The sequence below is a fragment of the Chrysochloris asiatica genome, unplaced genomic scaffold, assembly GCF_000296735.1.
Source record: "Chrysochloris asiatica unplaced genomic scaffold, ChrAsi1.0 scaffold00080, whole genome shotgun sequence".
NCBI lineage: Eukaryota > Metazoa > Chordata > Mammalia > Afrosoricida > Chrysochloridae > Chrysochloris > Chrysochloris asiatica.
Genome location: NW_006408598.1, coordinates 13,627,391 through 13,652,200, shown reverse-complemented (window position 1 = coordinate 13,652,200; position 24,810 = coordinate 13,627,391). Strand labels below are relative to the sequence as shown.

Sequence of the window (24,810 nt, the reverse complement as noted above, 5' to 3'; positions counted from 1 at the left end):
TAATAAGAAGAAATTCTGTGGCTTAATGAAGGTATGTCTTTAATGTCCTAACTCTCTTTCGGTCACTCTGTCCTCCTCTCCTGGTTGTTGGTGAGCTTGAACCCCTGACCCTGCAGTTCAAAAGGCTCTGTAGTGGCGCCCCAGCCTTCAGAGCCTTGCTGGGACTCCTGCTGAACCAGCTAAAAAAAGGGGAGACCCAGATAGGGTTCCCGAGGAGCGACTGGTGAGCTTGAACCCCCGACCCTGCAGTTCAAAAGGCTCTGTCGTGGTGCCCTAGCCCTCAGAGCCATGCTGGAACTCCTGCTAAACCAGCTAAAAATGAAAAAATAAATAAATAAATAAAAGGTGTGGGAGGAAGACCCAGATAGGGTTGAACTACAGACCCTACAGTTCAAAAGGCTCTGTAGTGGTGCCCCCACCCTCAGAGCCACGTTGGGAATTCTGCTAAGCTAGCTAAAAAAAGGAGACCCAGGTAGAGTTCCCTAGCGGGTGAATGTGGCTCAAGTGGACGGAGTACGGCGAACGCGGCTCAGCTGGGCGGGGCAGGGGTGTTTGGCCGCGTGGCAGCGGGGCCGGTGGACACAGCCCAAGGGGGCGGGACAGAGGCAGCTCGGCCGGGCGGGCACAGTTCGTGCCCGATGACATCAGATGGTCACCGCCTTTCCTCTTTTCCTGCTTGTTTGTTTGTTTTTTTTCCTTAAACTAACTTCTCTCTGCCCACTGTACACGCGGAAATCCTACTCCAGGGCACATGTCCCCTGCCCTCTCCTCCCCCACATGTCCAGCGGCTTTCCCCGTTCAAGGTTCCCGTCCACTGGAGGGTCTGCAAGAGCCGGTTCCAGCCCTGCCCCCCAATCCCAAAGGAGCCGGGGTTGCAGCTGCACGCTGCGGCGGGCACAAGTCCAAACAGCCAGTAGTTCCTCAGTACGTTGATCTCTCAAAAAAGCGGGTTTAAGATTCTGAAGTACTGAGACTTATGGTGGCTGCAAGAGTGTGGGTTCGCCCCCAGAAGGCCTCCCCTGTGGGTTCCCCTCCCCCGAACCCAGAGCCCCTCTCACCAGTGCAGCCTGGCCGTGTGGCCAGTGGTTTGTTTTTTAAATTTTAAACAGTGGCACAGAAAATTATATTGGGTAATTCTTAATTTAGCAACTGGTTTCTGAAGAAAATATTGGGCATTCCACGAAGAATGTGGAATAAAAGATAAATATACTACTGTACATTTCAAAAATCTTAGAAAGCCATGAGGTGGGTGTCTCTGTCTTTAACTTGCTCTGCAAAGTCCAAAGCCCATTTTGCTTTTAATATGATTAAACTTTTTTTTTTTTTAATGTTTTATTGTGAATTGTGTAATAGTCTACACGGGAGAACATCAGCTTTACATTCATTCCATCATCCGTCATTTCGTTGGCATAGTTATCATCCTGTCCATGCATCCTCACCCATCCAAGGGATGTACCCTGTAAACCTGCACCCCCTCCCACCACAGCCCTCAGCCCCTTTCCATCTCCTGATCCTGAGCCCCCAGCCCCACCATCTCTTGACGTTGTCTTCTCTGCCTCCATCCCAGGCCTCACTGCCTCTCTGGGTAGGATTCCGCTCTTCGCTCTTCTCCATTGATGGTCCCAGGGTCCTCCGCTCCTAGACTGATAAATTAATCACTCCCCTGTTTGTTACAAAATGTCATCTTTAGATTTCCAACCCTCTCAATCAGTCCTGATAACACTTATTCACTATTGCATCACAAGAGACCCATCTGTATTTCGTTTCATCAACCCTTCCTGGACAGGCTGGACACCACTCAATGGAGACTCTACCTTCCACCACGCCCTCTGGATCTAGGTTCCCTCTTGAAAGCTTGTAAGCCAGTCACTTCTTGCCTTTGTATCCCTCCCCCCATTTTGGGTAGCCAGTGTCCAAGTTGCCCATCTCTGTCTACCCTTTGTGTGGAGGGGGTGGGTATAGTTCTTGGAGCAGGGACTTGTTTCCTCTTTTGAGCTACTGCATTTATAGGTGTAGGTCATGTTTATCGAATTGTATCAGATGACGCTTTTTTCCCTCTTCTTTCTTCTTAGGGTTGAGCTCTGTTTATCCAGTCATTGAAGTCCAGTCAAATGGGCATCATATGATTCAGTTTTGACAGACATCTTGTTAAATTTCTGTTAAAAAATTATAGACTGTGTGAGTCAACATGAAAAACTGATAATAAAGTTTGACCATTTAAGTTTAGTAGATGCATGGAAAAGGTACTTGGGAGTCCTGCTGGGGTGCTGTAGGATAAGCACTGGACTGAAAGGTCGGTTTAAACTGTGAGGACAGTGCTTCAAACCCACCACATGTTCCTCGGAAACCCTAGATAGGGTCGCTATGAGTCAGAACTTAGTTGATGTTACTTAACAAAGAAAAATAAATTCTTTATTAATAATTTTAGAGATGATAATCAGAAGATTAGGGTTTCATTCTTGATTCCTTAACCAAGTAGCTCTATCTAAGACTAATGTACATATAAAATACTGACATAATTAACTTTTTTTTTTTAAGGTTTTTATTGTGGGTTGAATGAAAATTTATAGGGTAGATCATCAGTTTCACATCCAATAAATCATACATCATTTCATTATAATGATTATAATCCCATTCATGTACCATCAGTTAACAGCAATATTTCTTTCTGTTTCCTTTAGCTCTCGCTCTCTCTCTTTTTTTTTTTTTTTTTTTAAACATTCAGGCATATATAAAAATTTAAATCACCAAAGGGCACATTCTGCAAGTCTGCCTCCTGGCCCCCAGCTCTCAGTCCGTCTCTTCCCATGAATCTAGATTCCTCAACTGCTCCCTCTCTCCATGTTCCCATCTCTGCCTCCATCTCTGGTGTCGCTGCTTCTCTGGAAAAGGTCTCACATTCCGCTTGTGCGCTTCTCCCTTGATGGTCCTAGGGTCATCTGTTTCTGGGCTGTAAGATTAATCACTCCCCAGTTTTTGTTACAAAACTTCTACATTTACAGTTGTGACAGTCACAGTTAGTCATGATAACAATTATCCACTATTGAATCATAAGAATCTTATCCCCATCTCTTTTAACCAGACCCATCTAGACAAGCTGAAAACTATTCAGTGGTGACTCTTTGTCCCCCATCACACTATTAAACTAAATTCCCCCTTGAAACCTTGTAAGCCAGTCATGTTGAGCCTTTATTGCCCCCTCATTTTAGGTAGCTAATGTCTAAGTTTTCCATCCCTATCTGCCCTATTTACAGAGGGGATACCATTGATACTTGATGTGAAGACTCTTTCTCTCTCTGTTGGTATTCAGAGTCACTATCTCCAGGAGTATAGGTCGAGTTCACCAAATTGAGTACTATCTGCAAGTTTGGGTGTTCTTGTGTGCCTCCTCTCACTCCATATCTGCTGGATTCTTCACTCTCAGCTCTAGACCTCTGTGGCTATGTCCTTGTCCATCGTCTCAGGTGTCCCCAGGTCTCAGTACACTTTGGACCAACCAACCCTTCCTCTTCTCTCTCACATCTCCAGGTCAACTGGAATCTATAGAATGTGGTCAAACTTAGCCCATTTCTTCATAGCTGCCTTTCCCTTTCTTCCATTCACCAGTAGACCAGTGTGGTTGTCAGCTAGCTTATGTGCCTGCTCATGTGTTCCCGTTGAGTTTCAGTCTTAGAGGGGGACATAATTAACTTTTAATGTTAGAGAAATTTTATGTGTTAAGTTGCTTAAAGAAAAGTCCTAAAGCAGGTAAGTTTTTGTGCAGTATGTTGAAATAGTTGTTAAAAAAAAAAAAAAAAAAGTTGATATAAGGTAATGTTCAGTGGCTTTGAAGAGCATTTTGACAATGAGAGGACAGGAGATTGTAAATCCTGGCAGATGATGGATCCAGATTTGGAAATAGTTGTGACAGAACGGCGCTGTAGGAGCAGCTCTGGTCTCCTAACCAGTAATTAGGTCGGTTATTCAAACTCACCAGCTGCTCCTTAGAAGCTCTATACACGGTTGCTGTGAGTCAGAACCGACTCGAAAGCACTTAACAACAACAAACATAACAGCAGTTGTGAGGATGGCCCAGGACAGGGCAGTGTTTACTAATGTTGTGCAAAAGGGCACTCACCGGCATCTAACAACAACAGAAGAAGATAGTCTGCTCTCTATTGGAAAATTAGATCCACTTATCAGAAAAGTTTCTGTGTCAAAGAAAGAAAAATTTTGATAGCAGCTTCATTCTTAAACCAGTTTTTAATGTAAGGCATCATTGTATCTTCGGTATGTACATTTCTGTGTGTTCCAGTAAACATCTCAGAGATACTATGAAGCGTTGCTGTACGTCAGAATATGGCAGTGGATTTGTACTCTCACCCTGAGGATCCCTGGTGGCAGTTTGGCCCTTACCAGTTCCTCCAAGAAAGAAAGATGTTCTTATGTAACAACTGCTGCTCTGTGCCATCGAGTCAGTTATGACCCATAGCGACTGTGTATAGGATTTCTGAGGCTGCAAATCTTTAAGAGGTCAGAAAATCTCATCTTTGTCTCGCAGAGCGACTGGTGGACTTGAACTGCTGATGTTGCAGTTTGCAACCCAACTCATAACTCACTGTGCAACCAGGGTTCCTTACCTTAAGACTTCAGCCATGAAAACGCTATGGACAGTCCTCCCCTCTTCTCCAGGGCCACTGGGAGTCCGTCAGCTAGGCGGCAATGGGATTTCCATTTGACTGTTTGCTTCCGGTGAAGCCAGCTTGGCATTTAATGTTGTCAAAAGGCAGGGATATGTATTTTATGTATGGAAAGTGTGTTAGATGTCTTGTTACTTGATAGAACTTTAACATATAAAACATTCTTGGGTTTAATGAAAATGCACCATTCCTGTATCATAGATTTGAACTGAACCCCAGGTTTATGAGGAAAGACTATTCTAAAGAATGAATATAGCATTGCACCTAGAGATGACATTACCTTTATTTCTCATCATAGAACCACAGTACTGTAACATGTTTTTGTTCTTGTGCAGCGAAATACTTGTGTGTAGCTCAAATTCAAATCTAAGAAAGATCAGAGTTAATAGAAAACCAAATGGAAGGCACTGTAGGTACTGGAGGAAAGAAAGACGTCCCTTTGTAGCTGCTCTCTTACGCCCAAAGTGCCACACCACAGAAGTCAGGGAGCCTTGCTGGGTGATCTGTACCCTTCTGCTTAGTTATATGACTTTTCATCTGAGAACCCTTTCAAAGTTTTTTTTCTGCCTCTGTATTTTTAAGAAATAAAAACTTAATGTAAGAACATGGAGTCTTACGAAGCATGAAGTTCCATAAATATTTATGCCAATCCTCAAAAGTAGACAGTTCCTATTTTCTTGACATATTGGGGTCATATCTCATTCTTGACCTCTTGAATTGAAAAATACAAGGCGTTAGTGTATGCTCAGCTTTCCTTTCTCTGTATTTTCATTTCTTTAATGAGTTGTGGGTGCTGAGGGCTGACCTGTTAGGTTCCTGTAAGTTTCTGCAGACTTTACTTTCTATCCTGATATTTAAGCATGCCTCTAAAAGTTTGCAGTCTGTCACCACAAGGAACGTACCTTACACCAGAGTTTAGACTTTTGTTGTTGTTAAGTGCCTTGAGTTGGTTCTGACTCATAGCGACCCTGTCTAGGGTTTCCAAGGAGCAGCTGGGTTTGAACTGCCTATATTGTAGTTAACAATTCAGGGCTTATCTTACAGCATCACACCAGGTCTCCTTAGTGGTAAGTTGATCAGTTTGAGCATGTTTTTTTACCATTAAAATAAAAGTAAAGGTGGTTTTTGTGAAGGCTAATAAAGTAGATTCGCATCTAACAGCATATTTTAAATTAGTACTTCCATTTTACTTTATCACTCGCTGAAAATCTTTGGTTCTTTACGCACAATGTATAAAGATGTAATTAGTGATATAAGGTGGGGTGGGGGGAATAGAAATAGTTTTTGTGTGGTACATTGAAGTTAGGTTGGTATCAGTTTAAATAAACTAGGTTGTTACAAATTCAGGATGTTGAATGTAAGGGCCTGGCCATTTCTGTGCGTTCCCTCCGGGAGTTGGTCCTGAGTGGCGGGGCGTGTGCATTCAGACAGCAGCGTCCTAGCCTGAGGGGCCGTGTGGGCTGTGGGAGGTCCACACAGAAATGGAACCATATGCCATGGCCCCAACCCTGTCTTTTTTTCGTACTCTCGCAGGTCCTCATGTATTAAACCATTTCTTTCTTCGATTGTCATCCTTGTCCTAGATGTTAATCACTTTCCCCTCATCCTGTGTGTAGATACTTGCCATCCTAAAAACAAAACCAAAAACAAAAAGCAACCAATTGTTCGTTGACCCTCTGCTCTCTGTAACTATGAACTCACTCCTCTCTCCTTAGCTGGCTTCCTGATTTATCCTTCCTTAAATTTGGAACCCTGGTGGTACAGCAGTTAAGCACTTGGTTGCTAACTGAAAGGTTGGTGGTTCAGATATAACCCATAACTTCAGGGGAGAAAGATCTGACAATCTACTTCTGTAAAGATTATAGCCAAGAAAACCCTTTGGGACAGTTGTATTGTGTCACTTGGGGGTTGCCATCAATTGAAATGGACTTGACAGCTTGTAATAAAAGCTGTCTTTGAGCAGTGTTTATTTTAGGTCATCCTTTAGGGAACTGTCGGAGACATCTCCTAACTCCTCTCCTACATTGTGGAGCCCTTTGCTTTCTCCCTTTCCTTCCTTCCTGTTCCGGAGCTGACTGTGTACCATAGCCACAGTGATGTATCAGAAGAGCCCAAGTAACCATTCCGCTTCTTACCGTCTTTCAGTTGGCCCCATAGCCCATGAGAATAAGTTCCAAACTCCTTAGCATGGCATGTCTGTGGAAAGATGGCTTAGCTCAAATGGTAGACATCTTTGTCAACAATGAGCATTCGGTTGTTTGATGGATGAAGACTGTAATCAGATCATACTATTTCATAAGTCTTGTTAGGTTTGGGAGGAAAAGAACTTCAGTTAATGAATCCTTGATCAGAATAGCCGTATGTGCTGGACATAAAGCCGCAGGACTTTCTGGAGGGCTTGCACCTGTGCTAACGCTGCAGCATCTACCATCACAAGTGGTATGTTTTTTAAAAATTGTTTTATTGTGAATTATGTGATAGTTTACATGGGAGAACATTAGTTTTAATTCATTCTATCGTATATCGCTTCATTGCTATGGTTACAATCCCCTCCATGCTTCATCAACCAACCAAAGGGTATACCCCGCAAGCCTGCCCCCCTGGTTGTCAGCACGCAGCCCCTCTCCCTCTTTGGATCTAAAGTCCCTAGCTGCTCCATCTCTCCACGTCATCGTCTCTGCCTCCATCTCAGGCATCACTGCTTCTCTGGGTAGGGTCCCACTCTCCGCTTTTCTCCCTGGATGGTCCCAGGGAACTCCGCTCCTAGACTGCAAAGTTAATCACTCCCCTCCTTGCTACAAAATGTCCACCTTTACATTTCCAACCCTCACAATCAGTCCTGATAACAATTATTCACTGTTGTATTACAAGAGACCTATCCGCATTTCCTTTCGTCAGGTCCACCTAGACAGACTGGATACTACTCAGTGGAGATTCTACCTTCCTTCATGCCTTCTGGATCTAGGTTCCCTCTTGAAAGCTTGTAAGCCAGTCACTTCTTGCCTTTGTAGCCCCTCCCCCACCGCCATTTTGGGTAGCCAATGTCCAAGTTGCCCATCCCTGTCTACTCTGTGTGTGAAGGGGTGGGAATGATCCATGCTGTAAAGTTTGTTCCCTCTTTTGAGCCACTGCATCTGTAGGTGTAGGTCAAGTTCATCATACTGTATCAGATTTTGTATCTTTTTTTTTTTTTTTTCCTCTTCTATCTTCTTCTGGTTGAGCTCTGATCATCAGTCATTGAAGCCAGGTCAAGTGGGTATTATCTGCCTGTATGGGTGTTCTATCACAAGTGGTTTTACCCCTTATACCAGGGTGCCCTACAAGGTCGCTGTGGGTCGCGTAAACAACACCCAGGGCGCTGATGCTTACATGGAATCTGTGCTCACTCTGCTCTTGCCAAAATTGCCGTCTGCTGTTTATACCTTCGATCTTGGGTTGGCCAGCCTTCACCTGTTTTTGTAAATACAGTTTGGTAGAAATGAAGTCACCTTGTTCATTTACACTCTTACCTAGGACCGCATTTTGTGCTACAACAGCAGAGTTGGACGTTTGCAGCAGAGACCCTATGACTTACATGAAAAAGTATTCCTACCTTTGCCTTTGAGCCATATAATGTTGGAAAGACAGAGTCTTAAAGGTAACATCCACATCAAGTGGTACACTCGTATCTCCCTATCAGTTGTCCTTTTGGCATTTACTACCAACGTAAAAACATCGATTTCTCTTATGCATTACCGATGTACATCTGGCAGTAATGAATCCTAAATGTAAAGATTAATAGTGTTGGAAACCCTATGGAGCAATTCTCTGCCCTTTAAGACTGCTGTGAATTGGTGTGAAGCATGGATCAGTCAGAACTAACGTCAACTGGATGCTGGAACAGGGTCCACCAGAGTCAGGAGTCACTCCTCAGTTAAAGGATGGTTGGGGTCGGGGGTCCTGGGACTGGGTAGGAGCTGATTGAAATGGGTTTGGTAGAGTGGGATGGAAGGGTGGGGGTCCTGGCTGATGAGCAGCTCTGTTTCTGCTGATGCCTGATTACTCCCAGTAGAGTCAGCAAACACATTTGAAGTGTCGGCCATGTGCCATGTACTTTTTCTAGGTTTTGGAAAAATGGGGACTGGGCTGGGAAGGGGTACAAAACAGGGGGATCTGCTGCCAAAACAATGCTTGCCCATTAAGGTCCCAGTACTTTAAATTTAGAAAAACCTTTTGAAATCTTGCACTAAGTCCCTACATTATGTTTTTGTTTTGTTTTGATAGAATTTTTGTATATAAAATAATTCAAATTTTATAGCTGCTGTTTCTTATTTAGGATGTGATTAATTTTTCGATTTCAGATCGCCTGTCTGATTCGAGTTCCTTCTGAAGTGGTTAAGCAGAGGGCACAGGTATCGGCTTCGTCCAGGACATTTCACATTTTCAGTAACATCTTGTATGAAGAGGTGAGGTGTTTTTCTTTTTCTTTTTTGAATGTGTTTTTAAGCTCTCATCTTTTTTTTTTTTTTTTTTTTTGGAGAAGTATTTTATAGTGCATTGCTATTCTGAGCTCTGTAGACCTGGTCCCAGCAAGCCTACAAGAGTCCTGAGAGCTACATTGAATGTCCAGTCCTTTTTTAACACTAAATTGTCTTTCCTTTATTTGTTTTAAAATTTTATTTTCCTTTTAATTTCCTGTTCCTATTTTAAAAAACAACCATTTCAAGTGCCACTACTGTATCAGGAGGTTTCAGAAAATGGAACGTAAAGTGAATGGAATTTTTCCATGAAGATTTTGAAGCCCCCGTGTATATGTATCTACATCGTAACCTTCCTGTAGGACTCTTGGAATCAAACATGGAGTGAATTAGAAATAGGAGAAGAGTGCAGCTAGTGTATTACAATAATATCTTGATTTTGTAGCTGTTCAGTGTTGCCCAGTCAGTGTTGTTTCCAGTCCCCATGAACAGGAGAATCGTAGGAGAATGTCAGTGGCCAGTGGCACACTCACTGTTTGTATGAACAAATGTAATTCCTCTTTTACTGATTAATGTTAAGTTCTTGGTCAAAAATAATGTTTGCAAACTTTTTATGTAGAAGACCAAATAGTAATTATTTTATTATGTGGCTAGGGGACATTTAGAATCCCTCATGGCACAACAGTTTAAGCAATCAGCTATTACCAGAGAGGACTGTTGGAATTCAGCCAGTGGCTCTGCGGGAGAAACCCCTGGTGATCTGCTAAAGATTGTTGTGTTGTTCTGTATCATCTAGCCTATTCTCATTCATAGTGACCCTACATACGACAGAGTAGAACCATCCCATAGGGTTTCCTAGCCTGAGATCTTTGTGGGTGTAGATCGCAGGTCTTTTGTCTTACAGAGCCTCTGGTGAGTTTGAACTATTGACCCTTCAGTCAGCAGTAAGGTACTTAAATCAATGCACCACCTGGGCTACTTCTGTAAAGATTTGCAGCCTAGAAGATTCCATGGGCCTGCTCTGTTCTGTTTCAGGGGGCCCCATTAATTGGAATGAACTCAGAGGCCCCCCAACAACAACGGAGCTTTTAGCTGCTTACCCTTAAACTTTTTATACAAGCCTCTTTTTCAGAAGAGAATCAATCTTGTGGAAATTTCATAGTCGCGGTTTTAGCAAAGCTATCTTGTCATGCTCTGTAACCTAGGTGAGGAGACCTTGAGTATTTAATTGTATGCATGAGATCAATGCAGTTGAGGGTCTATGCTGAGCTATGCAGAGAGTTAATAGATAAAACAAGGCTTGTCCAGAATTATTTATTAACATTAATTACTTTATTAGATATTACTATTATATAAGATGAACACTGGACTGCCAACCATAAGGTCAGCAGTCCAGACCCACCATTTGCCCCTTGGAAACCCTATACAGGGTCACTATGACATGGAACTGGCTAGACTGTACTTAAGAACAACAGCAACATTATATTGACAGGGTATTACTGAGTTTCTGATGATTTTGGCATGAAGCTGTGGATTTAGGTTTTATTTTTATGTAAAAGGCTAATTGGCATTCTGTGTGCATTTGCTTTGGGGAGTATTCAAAAACATCCTAAGGATTCCTTTCAAGAGAGGAAATGTTGAATCATAGCAACAGTAAATTTAATACATGGTAGTTTTATTACTAGACACTTTCCTATCTTAAACGATTACCAGTGTAGAACTTTCAACCTCTTAGAGAATTGTAGTTGTGAATGTTTTACAAGTCGGATTTTAGAACAGACATATCTGCTTTATTCAGAATGTGATTTGGAAATCTCTGCTCTCACAACTGTCTGAGCTCTTGTCTTTGTGTTTGTTTTAGGGCGTCCAAGGTCTGTACCGAGGCTACAAAAGTACAGTTTTAAGAGAGGTAACTCACTGAATTTCCAATATTGGAGTACAAAAGAATGATAATTTTTGTTCAGTAAATACATACTTCTGAAGTATCAGATGTTTATTTGGAGAAATTGGTCTAAAACATTAAAAGAAGGAATTATAATCACTTTTTAAAAATTCTGTTTAGTCTTGTTTCTTCTAAACGAATAGTTGGAATGGGCTTCCTGAAAGAGCAATGGCCTTGGTCAGAGCTAGAGTCGTGAAGTGTTTGTGTTACAGCAGAAACACTCAGGAAGGATTTCCTGGCAGTAGATTTGGGTTTGTTTTTGTTTACTAAGAGTAGAATTTCAAATTACTTACTGTAATCTGCAAAATTAATGTTAAAAATTAGTAATGAAAAAGCACTCTAAGAAGTGTCTTAAAAGTTTGTAGCATGTGGTTAGCTCTTGACTTGCTGTGGACAAAGCAGTTAACCAAATATCCTGAGCTGGGCGTTCAGTCTGGAGTCCTGGCTCTGCCGTGTGCCCCGGGCAAGCCACCCATCCCTCTGTGCCTTCCAAACCTATGGTTCTATGGTGGAGGATGCATACAGCCTTACCATCGGTACGTGAGTTCATATGCTACTGCAGGAAGACTGTTTTGATCTCTGTCTTCTGTGGAAGAGGCCGTTTTGAAGTTAAAAAGTTGTCTTACATATGTTATCGTTCTAGTTTGGGACTTAATTTTATATTTAGTCCATAAAACACAAGTAGGAACCTGTATCTGTCTACTTTGCAGCTTTGTTTTGTATATGGAGTTCTTTTGATACCAAATCATTTTCATGTATAAAAAAAGTTTTTAATTGAAATAAGTGTTCATATAATTAGCAGAATACATGCAGTCTCCAGGTTCTGAATGGGATCTGCTCATAACTGACCTTTAGAATGTGTAGGTCAGTTGTAGCAGGTACCTGCGGTTCTCATTTAACCTTACTTTAGTGCAAGGAGAGGCTTGAAGCCTTTTCAGTGATTGAAAAGCTATGCAAGCAGCAAATGAAAGTGACTGCAGTGAACAATTGGTTTTGGAGTAGGACTTGGAGGTTAGTTCATTGGTTCATTCATCCAAAATTAGGACAAAGTCACATAACATTTCAGGGCAGTGTGAGTTGTGAGTTCACTAGAAGTATCCACTCTGAACATGGGGTCTGGCTGTATTGGAAATGTTTTTGAAATCCTTCATTTTATTCCCAGGTATGTTTTTATTGGTACTTATTTATGTATTTACTATAGATTGCAGTCCTCTTTTGTTGAAGATTGCAGTCTTCTTTGTGTAACATCAGCACCTTCACATATTACTTGAGGCTTTTGATTTCCACTCGGTGACAACCTTAAGTGTAGTGAATGTTTTCAAAGTACGTTAATGTGTATGGAGATAACATCTGCTTTTCAAAAATATTACCTGTAACTGTATCTTCATTCTCTCCTCATGTTCTGACTCACCACACATGTGGTTTACTCATATTTCACCTGTATGCAGGAAAGGGGGCATGGGGAACACAACAAATCTTTTTTGATTTTTCTGAGAGATGCTGAATAAATGAATAGGTTTGCATGCTGTAGAATACTGGTTTGCATACAGACAAATAGAGGAAAAAACAAACATGGTTACAACTACATTCTGTTCTTTTAAAAATTTGATTTGACATATGTCAAGCTAGTATTAATTTCTCTGCTGTATTCCTGGTAGATAGGGTTAGCCTGCTGTGATGACTTTGTTTACTGATAAAGGCAGGGCTTTGTGGGGAGTTTAATTGGGGTCCTCTGTATTACGTGTATTCATGAAAGATCCTTCAGAATTGATTTTACTTGAAATATTGCTTTTGTAGAAATTTTCTGATAGAATGAGGGAAGAATTGTTGCTGAATGAAATGGAACTTCTTTTCAAAATGTGAAAAATAAGAAGTGATGTATCTACTCTAAACAGAATTTTTACTTTATAAATAGTTTTGGTTCTTACATTTTTCTGACACCAATATCAAGTCTTTTGCAAAGAGCTTGTTTGATTGCTTCAATAAGTAAATAAGGAAACTTACATATTTATTCTGTATGCAATTTTCCCTTAAAATAGTCTCATCTCCATGGCAGTAGCTTATTAGAGTGAGATTGAAATTCGAATCCATGCGGTATAAAAGAGATTATGTGTCTTCTTCAGATTTTTTTAATACTGTCACAGTTTTAATTTTATTTTACAGAATTTGATGCTTATAAAAATTGCATGCTTGTCTCTTATGTTCACCTAAATTATTTCAGTTCCTTTGAATTTTTGACTGAGTCTAAGCAGGGTCAGCAGATTATACTATTTCCTTCACCCTTTCAAGAGTCATCTTTGTTGTGATCCTGGTCAAAGAGAGGCAGGCATGCATTGTGGCTTACAGATGTTACTGCAGTGGGGTGGAGTGGGGAGCAGAATCACAACTCCTTACATAGGCTGATTTCAGAGGGCCCATTGCCCTTTAAAATCTCTATGGAGGACAGTTGCTAGTCTTCGAGGTGAATTAGAAGGACTTCTGTAGGGGGAAAAGGCAAGAAAGGCAAGTTGTCTCCAAAGAAGTTGGTATAAGTTAGGCTCAGCAAATGTGTCGGGCACCACCCAAAAACATTTCTACCCCAAAGGATTCATGTTCTGGTGGGGAAAACAACAGGGGATTAATTATAATTACTTTGCACTGCATTTAATAGGTGCTGTAGTGATTGTTATTGCTATGTTGAATGGATTCCAACTTGTAGAGACCCCTGTATAGGATTCCTGAGGAGTGGCTGGTGGGTTGGAACCGCCGACTTTGTGGTTAGCAGTCCAGTGCTTATTCTACAGTGAGTAGTACTCAATTACTATTTGTTCATTAATAGAAATGACTCTTGACTTTATTCTTGAAGTGGAAATGAGAAGTAATCAAAGAGACAGACAGATGAACACACAGGGTGTAAGAGAGAGCATGTGTGTACCTCACTTATCTAAGCAGACTTGGGGTTTCTCCTCTGCCAGTCATCCAGTGCTGCTATAAGAGAGATACCACAAATGGATAAGAAATTCATATAAAATGACTTTTTTTTTCTCACATTTAGGAGGTTAAAGGACCAAATTCAGAGTGCCAGTTCTAGAGGAAGACTTCCTCTCTCTGTAGGCTCTGGGAAAAGGGCCCTGTCCACTTTTATCCTCTGTGGGCCCAGCATTCCTTGCAGATCTCCATGTGTCTTAGCATCACTCTTCCCCTGAATCTAGGAGATTCTCGGTGCAGTTCCAAGTCCAAAGGCCCCACCTCACTCTTGGATCTTCTTTCTTGATCGCAGTAGGTCCCTCTGACTCAGCTTCCTTGTTTAATCTCTTTTATCTCTCTAAAGAGATTGACTCAGTATAAAACCAAATCCTGTAGATTGCATCCAGCCTCATTGCCATCATTGAAGAGAGGGTTTGTCACACACAGGATAATTACGTCAGGTGAGAGCTGATCACGTCAGCTCACATTGGGGATGGGGTGATTGCATCATTACCCAACTATTAAACCATTGAGAATCATGACCTGGCCGAGGTGACATATATTGGGGGTGAGAACACACAGGTCAATCCATGACACACTCCCATGTAAGAAGTGATTTCCCTCTATTTCAGGGTAGGTGAGGGAACTTTAAGAGGTCACTCAGAAAGTGAGGTACTTGCCCGAAGGAGAGGTTGACCCCCTCCCTCAGCTGGATGTTTGTTGAGCAGTTCATCCCGGGGTTGCAGTGCTGCTACGTGCCTGCCTGCAGTGGAGGGCATGGCAAAGCCCTCAGCAGAATCTGACATGGGACCCCTTGCTGTTTGTGCACACTTTACTGGTGGGTGACTTTGCCGGCATAAATCTGAAGGTGATAAGCTGACTGGAGATGCCTCAGTGGTAGGAAGTTGCCGTTGTGATGATGAGCAACCTGTGGTTTCCTTTCAGTAGATAAGAGTACTCACTAAAGACTCTGAGTTAGGGGGAGATGCCAGCGTTTTTTTATCGGACTTCAGTGTAGAAAGGCCGCTACCAAGTTCTACACACAGTCTAAAGCAAGCAAGTAAACAGGCTTAACTTCATCAGCCTGTTTTATAGGCGCGGCATAGATACCAAGCTGTCCCTTTAAGGGCAGAAACTACCATGATACAACTAGGCCTGGCAGCTTTACAGACTTAGTTACTCCACATGGCCTACTTCAGGTAGCAGAAATTCCTCCTAAGTCATAGACTATGCATAGAACACTTACTACTTTAGGCAACTGGCCTGTCCTCTTTAAAGATACCTTCCCTGCTCTGCTGTCTAGCCACTCAGTTCCTCTCCACAGAAACTGTTCATGTATGTATGTTTCTGGAGTTTTTTGTTTTTGTTTTTTTTTTAAGTGTTTTATTGTGAATTATATGATAGTTTACATGGGAGAACATTAGTTTTACATTCATTCTATCGTACATCATATCATTGCCATGGTTACAATCCCCTCTATGCATCATCAACCAACCAAAAGGTATACCCTGCAAGCCAGCCCCCTCCTCTATCCCCCCCTCCCCCCGTCTTCAGCACACAGTTGCTCTCCTTCTCTGGATCTAAGGTCTCCAGCTGCTCCATCACTCCACGTCATTGTCTCTGCCTCCATCTCGGGCATCACTGCTTCTCTGGGTAGGTTCCCGCTCTTGGCTCTTCTCCCTTGGTGGTCCTAGGGACCTCCACTCCTAGACTGAAAAGTTATTCCCTCCCTTCCTTGCTATAAAATGTCTACCTTTACATTTCCAACCTTCACAATCAGTCCTGATAACAATTACTCACTGTTGTATCACAAGAGACCCATCTGTATTTCATTTAATCAGCTCCGCCTAGGCTGATTGGATACTACTCACTGGAGATTCTGCCTTCCTCGAGGCCCCCTGGCTCTAGGTTCCCTCTTGAAAGCTTGTAAGCCAGTCACTTCTTGCCTTTGTAGCCTCCCCCCCTCCCCATTTTGGGTAGCCAATGTCCAAGTTGCCCATCCCTGTCTACTCTGTGTGTGGAAGGGGTGGGAAGGATTCTTGTTGTAAGAATTTGTTCCCTCACTTGAGCTACTGCTTCCATAGGTGTGGGTCAAGTTCATCAAATTGCGTCAGATTACTCTTTTTTTCCTCTTCTTTCTTCTGGTTGAGCTCTGATCATTCAGTCATTGAAGCCAGGTCAAGTGGGTTTTATCTGCAAGTGTGGGTGTTCTTGTGTATATGCCCTCTCTTTTTTTATCAGCTGAATGTTTCACTCTCCACATTGTAGGGCTTAGATCGCCACTTCATTGTTGTTTTTCCCTCATTTCCCCTTATGGGTGACGAGTGTGGTCACCAATCATAGCATGCATGTATTCCCATTGAGTCAGTCTTGGAAGGGGGTTTGCACAGAGGGGACCCGACCGCTTGCCTTGGTGTTTCCTGGGCAAGCACCTTGTTTGTTCTTGTAGTAACAGTCCGTCTGCCTCTATTGTTTTGTATTTTTCTTGTAGGTCTTTCTTTCAAGAAGTATCTTCTATTCTTCTAGCCATTCCAGGCTGGTCTGCTCGTCCTTTCAAGGAAATTTCCCATCTCTGGAGATCTGGATGTGATTCAGGCTTCCACCTATAGTCTTATGTATTGCAGAGGCTCCGCAGGAAGCCTCCTTCACTGGGCATGGTGTAGCCCCATTTTAGGTATTCCAATCAGTTATAGGCAGAAGATGGACTTACAAGCTTTCTATGGTGTTGTTTCTGACTATTCCTTTCTCTCCCCCTCCAGTGTCTATTTTATATTATAATGCAAGGAATACCAAGATTCAAAAGACAGCCAATCATCTTAACATCATTGCCCCCTTTTCCCCATTCCAACCATGTCTCAATCTCTGTATCCCAGCGCCCTGTAGTTCCAAGGTTGTATATATATCATTCTTTACCTCTGTTCAACTTAGCCCATACAAACATGCCTAATTGTTCTCCCATCTGCTTTGTATTTCCATTCCACTCTCCCGTCTTGTATATTGCCCCCCTCCCCAGCACCCAAACTTTCCTCTGTCTAATCCTGCCCTGTGCTCCACCTTCCCTTCCCTCCCCTCACCCACCCCCAACTTAGCAGTGATCAACAAAGAATTCCCCCACCCCCCTTTAGTATGGGTTCTTTTTCTTAGTCTTTTACACTAGTGGCTCTGGAGTGGTTTTCCAGAGACATTCTAAGTGTTCTACATCTTACATTTTTTACTTTATAATTGAATATTGTTGTTGCTAAGTGCCGTCGAGTCGGTTCCGACCCATAGCGACCCTGTACAGGGTTTCCAAGGCTGTAAATCTTTACGGGAGCAGAACGCCTCATCTTTCTCCCGCGGAGCAGCTGGTAGTTTCGAACTGCTGGCCTTAAGGTTCGCAGCCCGATTCGTAATTGAATATAGTGTAGAGATAATTCTGTATCCATTCATAAAGATCACGCTGATTTTTTTTTTTTTTTACTGATTGCATAACAATTTATGGGTTCCGACCCATAGAGACCCTGTATGGGGTTGCCAAGGAATGGCTGGTGAGTTTGAACCACTAACTTTGCAGTCCAAGCTGTCCTTATTTGTTGATTGCTTATATCCCACATACAGTCCTTCAGTATTGCAAGTTGAGGCTTGAGTTTTTTCTTTAGTTCTTTGAGCTTGACAAATGTCAAGTGTGCTGTTTCCTTTTGGTTGTCTAACTCCAGGTCTTTGCACATTTCATTATAATACTGTACTTTGTGTTCTCTGGCTGCTCTTTGAAAAATTTTTTTAGTTTTTACTTAATTTCATGTATGCACTTTAGCATCTCTTTGTTCAAGAGCATGTTCAGAGTCTCTTCTGACATCTGCTTTTGTCTTTTTTCTTTCCTGTCTTTTTTATGACCGTATGCTTTCTTTCTGCGTGATATTCTTGATGGCATCCCCCAGCTCTTCTAGTCTTTGTGATTAGTGTCCATTGCATCAAATTTCTTCTTGAGATGGTCTCTAAATTCAGGTAGTGTATATGAAAAGTCATATTTTGGTTGTCGTGGTCTTGTTTTAATTGTATTTTGATAGATACTGCCGAGTTGCCCTTCATGGAAAATGTCAGTTCACCCTTTGTTAACAAGGTTGGCACTCTGTTTTGTCCCAGCCTCATTACAGTACTAACAATCTGAGAAGTGAAAAATGATTGCACTGTGGTTGTAATGTAACTCTTACATTACAACCACAAAGTGAGCATATTAACATGTGCCTAAATAATCTTATTTTCTTTACTGTAAGCTGTTTATTTGAATCATCATGAAGTTACTGTGAACGTTAAATGATGAGATGTGTGTGTTATGCTTTGTACAGTGACTGGCACATAGTTTGAATTTAAGAAATGTCAGCTATGAATGATAGTGTACTTGGTAACTGTGTAAAAGCCTTTGACCAGAAACGACACCCACTTGTAAGCTCTGCCACTTACCAGTTGTCTGCTCTTGAAAAGTAACTTTAACTCCGTGAGGCAGAATTTGCCCATTGCAAATGGAGCTTTGCACAAACTGTTCGTTTTTAAGTCTGATAGTTCCACGAGGCATCTATTACATTCAAGGTCTTCTAGGAGACTTGGATACTAAAACATGCCTGTAAATGTTAGGCTGTGAACAGATACCCGTCCTTGATCTCTCTGTAGTACGTGTGTGAAGACCATTTCATGAGGATGAGTGACAGTTGGTGCGTTTGTACGAGAAGCCACATAACCATTACCACTTCTAAAGCTTCTCAGCCATAACTGGAGAATGTTGTGTCCAACTGTCTCATAGAGAGGAGTTGTTTATATAATTAACAAATTGCAGCCTACAAGTGATTTTGTATTCATTGACAACCTCTGGAGAGAAAACAACATATTGGACTAATAGTATAAAGTTACCCTAATAGCTGGTTCAGCTGATGAAAATCATTAAAGTAAATGGGTTGGGAAATTTTTATGATTATTCTTTCTTTGGTTAGATTGGTAATTACTGCAATTTAATTTCTAAATGAAATAACCCATTTAGAGGCATGTTTTCTTACTGAAAGAATAAAACACTTGAGTTTTCCTATTGGAAAATGTTAGGACACACTGTAGCTAGCATTTTTCTTGGCTTACATACTGTCCTTAAGTCTGTATGGTATGTTTGCTTTCAAGATAGTAAAAGACAACAGAAGTCAGTGCTGCTGAGAGGAAAGGTCTTTTTCCTTTTAGCAGTTCTGTCTGTCTGTTTTGGTATGTTTGTATGAAAGGGTTTTTGAAACCTTTCATTTACATCTCCCTTTCTCTTTAAGTGTATCTTTACATTTTGCTTTTGTCTGGCTGCATATAATTTTGTGTTGTCTTCCCATGGATAGCATGTCTTCCTTTTAAAAGTAGCTATTGGATTTTCACTTCTTTGTAGCATTCAGAGAATATAGCATAGTATCTTCTGTGGGATCAGCACTTGGTAAATATTAGTGGTAAAGACAGTATTCCACTGCTTCCCATTTTATTCTTTGTGTTAAGGTTTACACCAGACCCTTGAAGCTTTTCAGAATTATGTGGGAGGGTGGGTGGCTCAACCTTGTACTAACATGATCATGATTTTTGTATTATATAGGTGAAGAGAAACCACAGAGGATATTATATCATTTTCTAAGAGCTCAGTTTTCTTAAACCTTGAAGAAATAGTTATTTTAAATCTTGTTTTATAGAAATGTAGGAAGTTCTGCAATTTGTCACTTAATTTCCACATCTTAGTATTTCTTCTGAAAAGTGTGTGTGTCTGTATGTGGGGGGAGGGTAGTGATTATAAATCTTTCCAAACTTGTAATGTGAAATTGTTTTCCAGTTAAAATCCAATGCAAACATATTGAACCCTATTTTAATCCTACATAATTCATTTTATTAACTATGACCAAATAGAACATCTGCTAAAATTCCATAATGTTAGTAACTTCATGGGAAAAGAAAAAAGTCTCTGTTTGCTCTTGGAATTTGTCCCTTGGTTAATTATTCAGGCTTTCAGTTCATGTGTAATCAGACATTCTATTAATGGGAATATTAAACAAATGCAAGTGAAATTTTCCCTTCAATCCCAGAGGTCTATAAGATGAGTCACTTAATTACATTTACATTAGTATAACTTTGCTCTATGGAGAATAAACAATAGTTCATTCAGATCTTTCTTTAATTCAAATGAAATTATTACTCCTCAAATATGGATTTTTTTGCCTACCGTTTTTCATCGTCTCTTAGATAAACAAACATTTTTAGGAAAAGCAATTCAGTAAAATTATCTTAATATAGAAAAATGGCTTTAACCTTCTGGTGCATGTTTTCTCATGTTTTGTTTACATGAAACCAGCTGCTGTTTACTTGTCTCATTCTTTGGACACATTTCCTATGCTCTGTATGATTTTGAGAATGCTGCGTGTTCCATTGTTGCTTGTTGGCCCTGCTGTCCTGAAGGGGTCCAGTCTTTGGTGGATGAGGGGTCCTGGGACATGAGTGCAGTATAAACATGGGAGAAAGCTGCTGGAGAATGGTGGACATTCTCCCAAAAAATTTTCATTGTAAATGGTAGCCTCAAATAACCATAGTGTTGAAGGAGCTCTGTCCTTATTCGTCCTTTGTTTGTGCTTTTCACCCCATTGTGTAATATTTCATCTTCATGTGTCAGTTTAGATTGCATTTGTGCTGCAAATAACAAAATCTGATTACAATGGCTTCATCAAAACAATTTTTTTCTTTTCTGTACCAAGAAATCTGGAGATAGTTAGATGCAGGCTGGTGTACTGGGTAAATGAGTGCATTGATGATTCGAGGTCTTTCATCCTGTTTGCTGGCCTTAATGTTCAGCCTCGTCTGCATCATTGATGCGGATGGTTGGTATACTTCTAGGCATCAAAAGGAGCTCTGGTAGCGTAGTAGTTATGAATCAGGCTGTGAACCTCAAGGTCAGCAGTTCGAAACTACCAGCTGTTCCGTGGAAGAAAGTTCAGGCTTTCTGCTCCTGTAAAGATTTATAGCCTTGGAAACCCTGTACAGAGTCGCTATGAGTCAGAACCGACTCCCTGGCACATAACAACAACAACTTCTAGGCATCATGATCCTATTCCAAGCTTAAAGAACGGGAGGGCAGGAGAGATTCTTAACTTTATCTGTCCCTCTATTTATCTGGAAAGCAAAACATTTCATGGGACAGAATTTATGTCTTAGGTCCTTTCTGAGATGGATGAGGAGTGAGAACGTTAGTAGTGCAGTAGATGAAGGCAGGAGTCCTGGTGTAATGCTGTATGGTAATCATTGTAGTGCTAATCATAATTTTTGGCGGTTGAAAACCACTAGCCTCTCTTTGGAAATCCTATCCAGGGTGGCTATGAATCAGAACAACTCAATGGCACTTAACAACAACAATAAAGATGGAGGAAGGTGAGGGGTAGGTGTTGAGGCTGCTGGTACTGAATTATCCCACGTGCCTGCCATATTCTTTTTCTAATCCATCCATCTAAAGTTCTATCTCTTTAGAAAGACCTCTGGCTTCTAAACATACTTGGGTATCATGTTGACATCCTGGAGTACTTGTGTAGTTCTTCTACGCTGTAAACTGTAGTATCTCTTCTTACTGTTTGTTGGCTCTGTTCTGTTGAATATCAGTGTGGAAGTGCTCTTTAACAATGACTTGATGGGCTCTGCTGTCATTATAAAGTGGCTTTATTTTGAGGATGTGAGGTTATGTCAATTATTTTTCATGCAATTTATTTTGAAGTTCATATTTCAGCACATCCAGTGTCAATCGTATCCCCTCTGTATACAGGGTTGATAGGGACAGGCAACTTAAGAAATTGGCTACGTAAATTAGGGGCACTATAAAGGCACAAAGTGATTGGCTTACAAGTTTTCAAGATGGCGTTTAGTTTCAGTGTATACTGGGGAAGGTAGAATCCCCACTGAATAGTTTTCATCTTGTCTAGATGGGTTTGGTGAAAGGAGACGAGGATAAGAGTCTTATGATTCAATAGTCAATAATTGTTATCTTGGCTAATTATGACTATCACAGTTGTAAAGGTTGAAGTTTTGTAACAAAACGGGGGCAGTAGTTCATCTTACAGTCCAGGAACTGATGGACCCTAGGACCATTAAGGGAGAAGAGCACAAGAACACCAGCCTTAGTCTACCTTTCTTCAGGACAGCAGGGCCAACAAGCAGAATGTGGTACCCTATCCAGAGAAGCAGCGACACCAGAGATGGAGGCAAAGGTGATGACGTGGAGAAATAGAGTAGCTGAGGACTCTAGACTCATTGAATGAGAAAAGTTGTGTGGTGGCAGCCAGGAGGTAGGCTTGCAGAATGTCCTCTTCGGTTGTTGAAATGATTATATATTCCTGAGTGTTTTTGCATATTACCCTCCCCCCCCCCAAAAAAAATAAAATAAACAGGGAATAGTCGCAAATACTGTTGAAATGATGGTGCACATCATTGTGTTCATTACAATGAAATGAAATACGATAGGATGAGTGCAAAACCAGTGTTTGCCCATGTAAAGTATCACTCAATTCACAATAAAAAATAAAAAAAAGCTCAGATTTCAGAATATCTGTGTTATATGTTCATATGCGAGTAAATAAAAAAATGTTGCTACAAAGTCATAGAAGCCTTATTCATCAAAAATAAAAACTTATTAAGCTATTATTTCTCCACATATCCTCCATCTAGGTCTTTACACTTCTGAACGCAGTGTTTCCATCTCTCTAACTGTTCCCTGTGTTCTGTTTACATCATGTTAAAACAACAGTTGTGGTATCCTCGAGGGACTCAAATCGTGTTCCCTCTTAATGTTCTGTGAGTTTGGGGAACGCAGAAGTCTGCAGAAGTGACAGCAGGGCTGTACGGTGGTTGGGGTTAGGTTTCCCAATGAAATTCTCATGACACAGCCCAGTCTACACTCCATGAATGAATAGATGCTGTGTCTTGATGGATTAAAAATTCCTCAGTTCAATTTACTGCCCTTTTCTCACCAATATAGTTTTTAATTTTCTTAAATCTTCTTCCTTGTAGTCCCCTATGATTATCCTGTGTCTTTTGAGAAAATCTATTAAAATTACCCATAGGGAATCCCCCCAAAAAATGTTGCACTAAACATCTGAACTTAACTTTGTGCCTTGAGTTTAACTGGTCCAGAAGATTCCTTTGGAAGCTAGTATTTTGATTGGACCTTGCTCTCTGGGTTGTATTGGTAAATCCAAGACTCCTCCATAGTTATAGTTTGTTTCATTAAATCACTTTCATTACTTAGACCTTGTTTAAAAGACTGATGGAAAGATCTCCCTTTGGAACCAGCTGATCTTCACGTAACTCTTTTGATACTCATTGAGTTGAAAGCTTGCTGAGGCCAAAATACTTGCTTAAGTTGAAAATGCCTGTGATAGTTAAGGCTTTGTGTCAACTTGGCTGGACCAGAATTCTCAATGATTTGGCAGTTAAGACATAATTATCCCCCATGAGGAGATCTAATACAATGTGATCAACTCCATGATGTAGTCTGTTGTGAGCAGCCAATCAGCTGAAAGGAAATTTCCTTGGCAGTGTGACCTGCTACTAATTTATTGGACGCTCAGGGCTAAGGTTGCTTGCTTTCTGTTAGGTCTGGATCCTGCATCTGACTCATCATTCCGACTCCATCTGACATGCCGATATTGGCTCATCTGATACACAGACTTGGAACTTGCCCATCTCTGCAATTGTATTAGAGTCATTTCCTTGATACAGTTTTCTTTATATGTATATATATAAGCTTCACTTGTTTTGTTTCTCTAGAGAGCCCAACCTAAGATAGTGCCAAACCATGTGAGATCCCAGTTTCAGTAACCATACTATCAGTGATATTTCTGTACTATTCTCCCACCAATGTCTAGCTTTTGTCACCGTTTCTTCATTCATTGAGGTTGGTAGTGTTCCCTCTCTTGGCTCATCATGAAAGTCTTCCAAACCTTCATTAAAATGCTTGATCAGGCATGTTCAACCTTGGAACAACAGGGCTCTGTGATACAGGGATGAAGGCATAGTTTGAAGAGGGGAAATAATACTAAGATGCCTGACTGACTCAGAAATATTGGTTTCCCTTGACTACTATTGTAAAATAGACACTTGAATAGGATAGAAAGAAATGTCAGGAAACATGATTACAGAAAACTTGTGCAAGCCTGTTTTCAGGCTATAACAGATTCGAATACCTAAAACGGGTTCTACAACTTTCCCAGTGAAATAGACCTCTTGCTGAACCTTTGCATTGTGTAGAACCTTAGGTGGAATCCTGACCCCCATCCAGAATCTTCTGAGATGTGGGACATTCCCTCTAGAAAGGACAAGCAGAGCAGCCTGAAACAGCTAGAGCGACAGAAGATACATCTTCAAAGAAAGATCATCAGGAAAAACCCAAAACAAAATGGCAGTAGGATTGGCCTGCTACAGGAATAAGCAAGTTGTTCGCTGGGGAGCCATCAAGGCAAACAATCAAGTCCCTTCAGGACAAACCCCCTTCAAAGACGGAAACTGAAAGGGAACACATGAGCAGGCATGCAAGCTTGTTGGCAACCACATTGATCTACTGGTGAGTGGAAAAGGGGGAAAGGCAGCAATGAAGAAATGGGTGGAATTCAATCACGTTCCATAGACTTCCATTGACCTGGAGATAAGAGAGAAGAGGAATGGCTGGTTGGTCTAAAGTGTGGTGAGACCTGGGGACACCTGAGCCCATGGACAAGAACGTAGCCACAGAGGGCGAGAGTTGGAAGAATGAAACATCCAACTGATATGC

The 24,810-nt window shown here is 41.3% G+C and overlaps 1 protein-coding gene across 1 annotated transcript in view; it reads left to right on the top strand.

Annotated features, from left to right (window-relative positions):
- Window positions 1-24,810, top strand: part of SLC25A26 (solute carrier family 25 (S-adenosylmethionine carrier), member 26) — a 232,476-nt gene that overhangs the window by 58,376 nt on the left and 149,290 nt on the right. The window contains exons 4-5 of the mRNA XM_006865649.1: window positions 9,020-9,124; window positions 10,998-11,045. Coding sequence (XP_006865711.1) covers window positions 9,020-9,124; window positions 10,998-11,045 — 153 coding nt within the window. The remainder of the gene's footprint in view (window positions 1-9,019; window positions 9,125-10,997; window positions 11,046-24,810) is intronic.